The sequence below is a fragment of the Gigantopelta aegis genome, chromosome 8, assembly GCF_016097555.1.
Source record: "Gigantopelta aegis isolate Gae_Host chromosome 8, Gae_host_genome, whole genome shotgun sequence".
Taxonomy (NCBI): domain Eukaryota; kingdom Metazoa; phylum Mollusca; class Gastropoda; order Neomphalida; family Peltospiridae; genus Gigantopelta; species Gigantopelta aegis.
The window spans coordinates 9,246,958-9,258,932 of record NC_054706.1 but is presented as its reverse complement, the minus strand read 5'-3'; the positions used below and the strand labels follow the sequence as shown (position 1 = coordinate 9,258,932).

The window sequence follows — 11,975 nt, the reverse complement described above, 5'->3', positions numbered from 1 at the left end:
GCGGAGGGAATAGGAGTGAACAGGCAGCATAGTTCCACTTTGTTTATGTGCATAATGTTGAAACGTCAACACCTATTGACAGTATAAAAACATTATAAATAAATACATACGACCGTAGAACTTGGTACAATTATTTAATCTTGTCTATTTTATTAACATATATAAAGGAAACTCCATAAACAAGAATAAATAACACGTTTGTTTGAAATTTAATAAATCACCCCCATATCCCTCCCAAACAAAATTTGATCGTCTGCTATAACTAGGCTAGAGTATTACACAGCTATTTTTCCATTTCTTCTTGTTAAAACTGCAACTTGTGTACTTACTTTCATTCTTTTCTTGTTCTGGCAAATCTACATACATTTCTTCTTCAAAAAAGTCTGGATTTATATCAAACATGTCCTGAAGCGTACAGATGTTAAAGGCGCCCCCTTGTTCGGCTGACATGTTTGTAAATACCGCGTTGTATTCATACGCGAGTAAAGCGGCCTAATTAAATGTTAGGTGGTTCTCCATGATTAATCACCTATGATTTAAAGTAACTGGCCAATCAGAATCGAGTATTTTCCAAAGTTATGGTAGAATCATGCATAAACATTTATTACGAAGATAACACGTTGCACATATGATTTATGACTTGATCATTCAATATTACCATGTCGCCATGCTTCCTACTGACCTGATAACCCCTACCTCATAATTCAAGGTGTTATCGTGTCACTAGCAAATGAGTTGTGCACATGACGAATGTTTGCACAATTTTCAGGAAGGTCGTTTTCTCATTTGTCAAACATCCATTTACAGCAATAGTTGCTGAACTGCATAAATAAATATAACATTTACACTTTTTGTAACGTCAAATTACCTCTTATTTTTCAATTCTCGATTATTCGCTCCCATTCGAGTTTTGAATTAAACATTTTGAAACAAAAGAGTAAGTAGCTTTCTGCAGAGAATACAAAAATTGTAATGTGTCACAAGAGACTTTGAAATATAATCAAAGTATTTTATTTAAAGGTCTACATTTATCAAAAATGTAATTCACTATTGTTTGGTATCTACGTATACCTTTTACAATATATATTAAGTATCAATAAAATAAATGTTAAAATTTTTACCCGTTTTTAATATATTCGCAATAAAAAGTCACGCTTTTCCCATCGCTTGCCAAAAAAGCCTCTAACTCCAAGAGTTAAGTCACGTGACCCCGTGACGCGCTAACCGGCATAACATTTTAGCGTGATTCGCAGCCTTTCAGACATTTCACATGGAAGTGGAATACGTGTATTTTTAAAATGCGAAAATGTTATTCTATTGAATTAAATTGTATGTGTGGAATATTATTTTGAAAATATCTATCAAATGTGAAACATGGTGAACCATTGTTCGGTGTATGGATGTACAAAAGCTGCAGTTAAAGGCAAAAGACGTTTGCACATTTTCCCGAATGACCAACTGACATTGTTTGCATGGAAGCGGTTCTTAAACCGAACACGTGCGTATTGGAAAGGACTGTCAAGATGGGATACGATTTGCACTGACCACTTCACACTTGGAGATTACGACAATTATCTAAGATGGTCGATGGGAATGGCACCAAAACATTTGTTAAAGAACTTGTCTGTTCCAAGCCTGTATCCCCCCGGTTCAGCCTATTTGCAGCCCGGAGCCCGAATGTCGCCCGGAGACAAAAACAAAGCCCGAATGTTAATGCCGATGTGTACATTGTTCATATTTGGCACACAGATACACCTCAACACGATGCATTTATATATGTTAAAAAAAATCAATGTAGGAAAAATATTGTTTAGAAAAAATCGCATTTTTCATGTTCAGGCTGTACATAACGAAATCCCGAACATCGCCCGATTCCCGAAGACAAAAACAGATAGGCCTACCGAATGTTAATGCGATATTTACACACGTTTTTAATCCTGCACGGTTATACATGTATTAAAACGCGTTTAGGAATGGATTGACGTACCAAGAACCATGTAATGAATATAACTCCCATACATATCACATATTGTTTATATACATACTATGAAATATAAAACCTTTACCATACCGTTATACAGGTACACATAATCATGTTATAATTTTATTATTGTTGTACATGTTGTAAGACGATGATTCAAGGCCAGTGATCTGGGGGTAATAAAGGTTTAGAAAAAAAAGAAGAAAAAAAAGAAAAGAAAAAAAAAGAGAACCATGCTCACAAATTTTTATTCCAGCATTTCCGCAGATATTGGATGAGTTCTCACAGGAGAACTTGTATAGGTCTCAAGTTACGTGTCAAACAGTTATTCGATGACGCGCAGATTAGTGGCTAGAAAGTCTTTTAAAAAAAGAAAAATTAAACTATTATGTCTTTCTAACTGTTGTCTTTGTTTAACAACCTGAACAGTTTTCAACGCGTTCGTCAGTGTAGCACAAGTCAGACCCATAGTAATCCCAATGTGGGTCACTTTGCTTGGAATCATTAAAACTTGGATGACAGACCAGCTCACACTGCAGAGTGTTGACGTTCACGTTGAAAGCCAAACACGTGATTTTTGTGCCACACTTCACTGCACATTCCGTGAGAGTCGTGTCATTCAGTAACTCGGACTGTTGACTTAGCAGACGAGTGGATTCAACGCGCGGAAAACTCTTTGGATAATCGCATCCTGAAATAAAATGAAATATAAAGCTGAGCATGTGTGTGTGTGTGTGTGTGTGTGTGTGTGTGTGTGTGTGTGTGTGTGTGTGTGTCCATGGAACACATTGTTGTTGACTATTTTGAGGAAATAACATGTTTTTCTTTTGGACAAGTGAATCAGAATGCACACAAGTTGTAATTACGAGTTTGCAACTGGCAAATGTATATTTTCAAGCATACCCGAATGCAGCATTATCTTTGAAAAATTCATATGTCTCTGTGTTTGTGTTGTTGTTTTTTGTGTCCCTGTGTGAAATAATCCTGGGTACAGTCTAGTTCGTTTGTTTTCTAAAGTTTTATTTATCGATTTCGACTTGAATGAATGGATGTTTAACGACACCGCAGCACAAAGAGATAGAGATCGGCTATAGGGTGTCAAACAAGGCACGTCATAAATATGATTTGTTTGACTTGATGACAGTATAGACGACAGTATAGAAGACCGTGTGTTTGTCAATAGTTATTGCACGTGCTACTGATGTATTTGGTGCGAAGCACGCTGTTTGTTGCACTATATAAGTGGGTGTTTTTGTCACTGGTTTCCCATAGCTGGTTCCAGAAAGGTGTGCATGAACGTTTTGAGGTCAAGGACACGTAAATATGTTTGCCAACATTATTCTTTCGTTTGGGAAGGAAGGAAGGAAGGAAGGAAGGAAGGAAGGAAGAAAATGTTTTATTTAACGAAGCACTCAACACATTTTAATTACGGTTATATGGCGTCGGACATATGGTTAAGGGCCACACAGATATATAGAGAGGAAACCTGCTGTCGCCACTTCATGGGCTACTCTTTTCGATTAGCAGCAAGGGATCTTTTATATGCACCATCCCACAAACAGGATAACACATACCACGGCCTTTGATATACCAGTCATGGTACACTGGCTGGAACGAGAAATCGCCCAATGGGCCCACTGACGGGGATCGATCCCAAACCGACCGCGCATCAAGCGAACGCTTTACCACTGGGCTACGACCCGCCCCAGCTCTTTCGTTTGGGAGTTTGTCTGTTGTAAATATATATTATAAGTGGAAGAGTGATTTGTAAAATTAGTCTGACGTTTTGGAGGGTTCAGTAGAATAATTAGATAATTATAGTAATTATATAGGAGTATTTTTCGTAAAACTAAGCAGTTTGGATCGTTTCAACGGTGTGTTGTAATACAAAATTTCATAAATCATTGCAATATGTTGTTGTTAATTTTAGATGAAGTGACGGACCTGACAGTTGTGGTAGCAGTACTCATGACGGGTGCTAACTGTGGGGAAGGATATGCCCAGCCTTTCGCGAACACCTGATATCATCACTATTTTCACAGTGATTCACAAGTGCATGTTATTACAGCTGTACGTATTACAATTAGCTCTGTCCTGTGCTAGTTCTGATTTAGTAAACTAGTTTGGGAATGGCAGTCCTCTTTCTGGCGGGGACAAGATTGGTGAAATGTCCATTAAACGATCTCCTCGGGAGAGACTGCTCTCCTATAGACAAGACACTAGAAATCGTCCATTTAGAGAGAATGACAATGTGCTACAAGGATCAGAGCACCCATGAAAACAATATTTTTCACACGTCTAGATCAATATAGCTTGAAACACCTCCAGCCCTCGTCTTATTGATATTGATATATAGGGGAAGGCTAGAGGAAACTCTAGGTAATGCTTTAGCAATCGTCGACCATAGACGTACGGGCTCCCATTTGTGTAGAGGGCCAGCTAATTTTCCCCGAATTTTTCTATTGTTTTGCCCGAATTTAACGATTTTCTCTCCCACCCCCGTCTCGTACGCTTATGTAAAATCAATGTGCTCTAGTGGTGTCGTTAAACAAAACAAACTTTAACTGTTAACTTTTAAGATCGTCGTGTGTGGAACATCATTCCATTTCTAGGTCCTGCAGATTCGGTGGCTGGACTAGTCCGAGTACTCTACCGTTCGAGACCTACACAGACATTTCGACGGTTATCATGGTTCTCTGCCGTCAGTGATAACTATAAGAAAATCACGGAATGGCTGCCTACCACCGGGTAGGCAAAGATTCCCGCCCCAATACAACAATAACTCTATGTTTGTCGTTAAATGCCATTACATTGAATATTTGCGAGTTCCTCGATAACAAATATTTGACATATTAATTACTAATACATACACTACATGAAGAAACCTGTCAGCAACTACATTGAAACATTATTGAAAGCGGGTACTGTCGGGTTTCTTTCTGCAGTGTGTGTATTGTTGGTCGACGAACTCCAAAAGTTTCTTTATTTAAATTTTAAACACATCTTTGCATGCTTTGAATGCAATTTCGTTTTGCTATCAATACTTAAACTATTTCAAGTATAAAAGTTCATTCTGTAGTGTGTTTTCGAAATAATCTTTTTCATGTTCCTATTGACAGACATCGAGGTTTGACCTATATTTAAGAAACAATTTTAATATGTAATTAATGAGAAAAAATTATATATTTCATAGAAGTATTTATTCTTAAAATGGAGATGTTTGAGTGTTATTGGTGATTAATAACTGAAATATGATCATTGTAAGAGTAACGTAATTCCTATTCAGTTTTTATATATAACTAATCATCTCAAAGACATGAACTTTAGTTTTTTAAATGTTAAATAAATCTTTTGAATGCAATTTCGTTTTTCTATTAAAGGGACATTCCTGAGTTTGCTCCATTGTAAGATGTTTCCGACTAATGAACTATTTCTACGATTAAACTTACATATTAAATATATTTTCTTGTTTAGAATATCAGTGTCTGTATATTTAAAGTGTTTCTGGTCGTCTTAATATTTGTAAAAAGAACAAACTGGATTCTGTCGTCAAATAATTTCGTACGTACGAAAAAAACATATTTTAGGAAATAAAATGAAAATTAACCTAGTATAAATATTAGAACGATCAGAAACACGTTTAATATACAGTCACTAATTTTTATGCAGAAAAATATATTTGGTATGTAATTACAATCGTTAAAAAGTCTCTGTTAGTCGATAACATATTAAAGACTGCAGCAAACTCGGGAATGTCCCTTTAATGTTCAAAGCTAGTTCAGCAACAAAAGCACCACTATATAGTGTTTTTGTTCATTTTCTTCTTCCCACTGACAGACAAGATTCAAGATATTTTCTGTATATTTTGTGTAAATATTTGCGTTTAAAATAAAGACGTTCTGGTGTTTATTGGGTATTAATAACTGAAATGTGATAATTGTAAAATAACCGAGTAACTTTATACCGTTTTCAACTGCGGGGTATACTTCAACTTCACATAATGGCATCTGCTTCCATTTTGCAAACCATTCTCGTATGCGAAGGAAGCGACCTCTGGCTGGTTTGTCACAGGTCAAGGTCGTTGTCTGTCCTTCTCCCAGTGGATCGGCAGTGTAATTTAAACAAATCTCAGCAACAGCACCAGGACATTTTCCCGGGTTGTGTGAAAATACTTCAATGACGAACTTTTTCAATATGTTCGCTGTAATAAAACATAGTTTAATATGCATTAGAAGAAAACAAATGCCAGTGGACTAATTCACAAACACCGAGTTCTCTTAAAGGCGTACACCCTAGTTGAAGCCGACAAAATAGAAACTAAGTTTGGTTAGGTTACAAACCAGTATTACATCTACCATAGTTTGACACACAACAGCCGATGTATTTTTCGTGCTGGGGTGTCGTTAAACATTCATTCATTCATTTGTATCACATCTGGATAAAGTTATAAAAGGGTAAAATTAAATTATGTGAGTTTTAAGCGAGAATATAACGTCTACAAATAGATTAGAGTTTAGTTCGATAACCGTTACTTGTATTTGGGGATATTAAAACAAAACCTGGGTGACCAAAAACACCTCGGATGTACGAAAGTGGATAATCTAAACAATAACATATCAGTAACTTGGAATTTTTATTATCAAAACGGCTCTAATAGTGCACAAATACGTCGCGGTGTTTAAAAACTAGGATCTGTCACTTTAAGCAACACCGCGATATCGCAAAGAAAGTTGTCACAGTTTAATGAATGAGGCTAAGTTCATCACCAGAGCACTTAAACGATCTCTCTGCGATGTATCGAAGTGCATCATACTAGAAATGGACATGTACAGTTCAGTAAATTGTTCATTCCCCAAGGGAAATGGAAAGCTCGTTATTTCATCGCTAACTATATATTGTGCGGTGTTGAAATAATGGTTTGTTCGATGGCTCACCAGACATGTCTGTTGATTTCCACCACGTGCAGACCGTGGACTGGCATTTCAACCACGGACGTTTTAGCCCTGGTCAACATCATCTTACAGGGTGCACATATCCGCATCATAAACAGAGACCAGACACTCCCTTCCATACACCCACCACAAACCTCCCAAAAAAAACGTATCATAAAATTTGCCCTCTCTCTCTCTCTCTCTCTCTCTCTCTCTCTCTCTCTCTCTCTCTCTCTCTCTGCACCACTACTGGCATATCAAAGGCCGTGGTATACAACCCTGTCTGTGGGATGATCCTAAAGTGTAGCTCATGAGATAGCGACAGCGAGTTTCCTCTCTCAATATCTGTGTGGTCCTTAACCATATGTCTGGCGTCGTATAAACGTAAATAAAATGTACTGAATGCGTCGTTAAATAAAACATTTCCTTCTAGTAAATTTACTATTTCTACCTTTTTATTTCTATGCTGAGCTTAGTGTTACAGTTGGTAATCATCCCCAAATTTTTTATTAAGCGACGTTCACCTCAGTAATTATATTGTAATGGTATATACGGGAGGCAATTAGAAGCATAGACTTGTTCACACAAATATACATATGATTTCTATATTTTTACTGCAACTAAAATACGATGGAAATTTACACCGAATATCACTTTTATGGCTTCTGTTGATCTATATATTTCATGGCTACGTATATATGCATGACACAATTCTGTAAATAGACAGTCAAACTGCGCCTAAAATCTTCACACTACATACATTGACAAGTTCACATTACATATACTGACAAGTTCACAGTACATACACTGACAAGTTCACACTACATACATTGACAAGTTCACACTACATACACTGACAAGTTCACACTACATACATTGACAAGTTCGACATAGAAAAACTACTGCGTACCAAACCAAATAATTATAAATAAATTAAAGAAAATTAAATTAAATTAATATTCGCGTTTCTTTTAGTGTTCAGTATAACTGAAAAAAACAACCAACAAAACAACGTGATACTTTTCATATTAAAACTTTGGATATAACCAACCCTCGACATGAATGAAAAACGATACATCCTAGTCTCAACCCGTGAAAATTAACAATAAGTTTAGTTAATCTACAAACCTGCAACACATTTCGATGAGTATAATTACGAAAAATGCATTTTGGGGTATTACAAAAACCCTGGATAACCAGAACGACTTCAGATGTACGGAAATGATTATTCTAAATAATAAAATGTAAGTACTTCTAATTTAAACTATCAAAAACGGCTTTAATAAAGAAAAACATGTCGTAGTTTTTAAAAACTAGGGCCTGTCACTTTAATTAAACGACTGAAAAGCGATACATTAATTATCGAATTGCGAACAGCTTACTGAAATATTTTGTCACAGTTATATTAACATGGTCAACACGATTGAAAAATGATACATTAATTATAAAACTGCGAACAGCTTACTGAAATATTTTGTCACAGTTATATTAACATGGTCAACACGATTGAAAAATTATACATTAATTATAGAAATGCGAACAGCTTACTGAAATATTTTGTCACAGTTATATTAACATGGTCAACACGATATGTTCCCTGCAAGTCTACCATCCACCGCGTTAAAGTTTGATTCTTCTCACTGATGAAACATTTCGATGAGGAAGATGTCGTGTTTCCGTCAATCGCCTTTTCGGGATTGTTCTGAAAATTTGAGGAGCTGGCTATGGCTGGCATGCCACGTGCCACGTTCCTAGTCCTGGTGCCTGAAAAATACAAGATAAACAACAAAGAACTAAAAAAAACCTAAAAAAACCCCAACATTTATTTATTATAATTTTTTTTATTTTAAATTACCCTCTGGAACCACGTGATCTCTTAGTCTAAAAGTCACTCCATACTTCCTTGTAGTTCCACGTGATCAATTCGTGGTATTGAAGGACTTCTTGGGGTGATCACAAAATCGATCATTTGGTCCCCAAATTTCTTAATAACTCTAAGCCGAGTTATTCGAAGGCCAAAGAAAAGATTAAAAATTAAAATGAGTCGTAATCTATTGAATTTTGTTTAAATATTAAAAAATAATAGACATAAGAAAAAGATATAAAACAGGTGGCTGAATACGGCCATTTTGGATTATGACGTCAAATGTCAAGTTGGGAATATGTCTGGTTTGCCGTAAATGTTATGGTGCATTTGATGACCAAAAAAGGTAATAAGCAATTATATTTCACTGGATACTCATATGCTCGTACTCAATGAAATTTCACTGGTTGCAATACAAAATGGGTACACTCATTTATTTTAGTTAATGTATGGTCTCTTAATGCTATCTAAATTGTTTTTGAACATAATTCCTTTCATACTTGACTCACTTTAACTGAAATGGATAATATGTTATTATTTAAGTAAGATTTTCATCGTTTCAAGTCGTTAACCGAAATTCAATGAGTATTTTGCAAAATAGTGCCTCATCTATAGAAGAACTGCTATTCCGAACATCTTTCACTGGACAATACATACTTTCTACATTGCTTTCACTCCCAGACTAGTTTAATAAATTAAAACTAGCACAGGACGGGTATCACTGGAATAAATAGACATGTAATGATATGCACTTATGAATCGCTGTCAAAACAGTGATGATATCAGGTGTTTACGAAAGGTGAAGATATCCTGCCCCACCACTGGAACCCATCATGAGTACTGCTACCATAGCTGTCAGATCCGTCACTTCATGTAAAACACTGACAAAAATTTGAAAGTCTTTCACCAAAGAAACAAAAAAGTATGTACAAGTTCAAAATATGGAATAGCATAAGGCATCATTTTGGTTAAAGGGTTTGCTGCATTGTAAGATGTTTTCGACTAATAAAATATTTCTACGATTAAACTTACATATTAAATATATTTTTCTGCATACAATATTAGTTGCTGTATATTAAATGTGTTTCTGGTCGTCTTAATATTTGCAAGAAGCACACTTCAAATAATTTCGTATTTTTGAAATAAAATGAAATGTAAGCTAGTACAAATATTAGAACGATCAGAAACACGTTTAATGTACAGCAACTAATGTAATTACAGTCGTTAAAAAGTCTCTGTTAGTCGATAACAGTTTGAAAGGTTCAGCAAACTCAGGAATGTCCCTTTAATGGTGTATCGTATTTAATAGATATAGCCTCCAAATGTCTACCATAAAACGTTTTGAATGCACACGTTCAAAATATGATTTACATTGAATAAAGTACCTTTGGGGTTTTCTCAAAATAAGACCGGTAACTAATTCTGATGTGTTTGTTCCCAACAATATAACAGCAATTTTATTCAATGGATTAAACTTGAAGTAGACGACAATATTTTTTTCAGGATTTGTTTAAAAAACAATTTAAGACGATAGTTTGTAAAACTGATTACTTACTTACTTTGCAAAGTGTTCTATCGCTTTAAGGTCACCTGCAGAACATGTTTCTGGTGTACACATTTACAACTGGGAAGAGAATCACTTAAAGATACATTTAAATCAAAGAGTCACTGGAAGAATTAATCTTTATATCTAATATAATAGTTAAAACACTGAACTATTTTATAAGCAAGGTAGCAGTTTTATAAACACATACACTTATAATGTGCATCAATAACCAAGTTATTTAGTGGCCTTTTAATAGCTATTATCAGGGCAATGTGTAGAAAGTATCAAAGACAGGATAGGAATTTGAGCGGGGGTTAAAGGGACATTCCTGAGTTTGCTGCAATTTTTAAGCTGTTATCGACTAACAGAGACTGTTTAACGATTGTAATTACATATCAAATATATTTTTCTGCATAAAATATTAGTGGCTGTATTTTAAACGTGTTTGTGATCGTTCTAATATTTGTACTAGGTTAAATTTTATTTTATTTCCTAAAATATTGTTTTTACGTACGTACGAAATTATTTGAAGACGAAATTCAGTTTGGTCTTCTTAGAAATATCAAGACGACCAGAAACACATTGAATATACAGACACTGGTATTATAAACAAGAAACTATATTTAATATGTAAGTTTAATCGTAGAAATATTTCATTAGTGGGAAACATCTTACAATGCAGCAAACTCAGGAATGTCCCTTTAAGCATTCGTGTATTCATTCATTCGATGCTATGACGATTCAGGGTGTGTTTCCCTAAAAGTGAGGGGCACGACGTGGTAAAGCGCTCGCCTGATGCGCAGTCAGTCTAGGATAGACCCCCGTCGGTAGGCCTATTTCTGGTTCTAACCATTGTACAACTGGTGTACCAAAAGCTGTGGTATGTACTATCCTGTCAATGGGATGCTGCATATAAAAGATCCATTGATGCTAATCGAAAGGAATATCTTATTGCGTGGCTGCAACGGGTTTCCTTTCTAATTATCTGTGTGGTCCCGAACTTTATGTCTTAAGTAGTTTGAGCCGAGGCTACTTTTAAATCATAATAATCCAGTTAGTATACTAAATACCTTAATAAATGAATAAATAAATAAATAAATAAATAAAAGAGACACAGGGGTTCTTACCTTCATAAATGACGGATAGCCCCACGGTTATCCACATTTACCTGTACTTCCAGTTACAGTTACAGTTTACAGTCCAACGTGATGTCTATAACGCAGTATTCGAACAACAACAATATCAAAGTCCTATTCAAAATTATTATCCACCGCATTTTTTCCTGTTCATGTATGATTTATGTAAATCGCTGCAATGAAAACCTGAAAATGTGTCACAGTCTGGTGTTCTTACCTCTGAACTCGGCAGATAGCTCGACGATTATCAACACGGATAGCCCCATGGTTATCCACACCGACTTTCTTACCTCTGAACTCGGCAGATAGCTCGACGATTATCAACACGGATAGCCCCATGGTTATCCACACCGACTTTCTTACCTCTGAACTCGGCAGATAGCTCGACGGTTATCAACACGGATAGCCCATTGGTTATCCTCACCGACTTTCTTACCTCTGAACTCGGCAGATAGCTCGACGATTATCAACACGGATAGCCCCATGGCTATCCACACCGACTTTCTTACCTCTGAAC

At 35.8% G+C, this 11,975-nt stretch overlaps 1 protein-coding gene across 1 annotated transcript; it reads right to left on the bottom strand.

Moving 5' to 3' along the window:
* Positions 1–2,249: 2,249 nt before the first annotated feature.
* On the bottom strand, positions 2,250–11,724 carry LOC121378728. The gene is made up of 4 exons (XM_041507014.1): positions 11,676–11,724; positions 8,554–8,676; positions 5,946–6,182; positions 2,250–2,672 (listed from the first exon to the last, which is right to left on the bottom strand). The coding sequence occupies exons 1-4, from the start codon at positions 11,722–11,724 to the stop codon at positions 2,395–2,397; spliced, it is 687 nt and encodes a 228-aa protein (XP_041362948.1). The 3' UTR covers positions 2,250–2,394.
* Between the last annotated feature and the right edge of the window lie 251 nt (positions 11,725–11,975).

Excerpts from the sequence above, each read along its gene's own strand:
- LOC121378728 (XM_041507014.1), bottom strand. The coding sequence starts at position 11,724 with ATGGGGCTATCCGTGTTGATAATCGTCGAGCTATCTGCCGAGTTCAGA. Across the intron at positions 8,677-11,675 it reads GCTATCTGCCGAGTTCAGAG|GCACCAGGACTAGGAACGTG; the intron begins GTAAGAACACCA and ends TGTATTTTTCAG. Across the intron at positions 6,183-8,553 it reads CTCATCGAAATGTTTCATCA|CGAACATATTGAAAAAGTTC; the intron begins GTGAGAAGAATC and ends GTTTTATTACAG.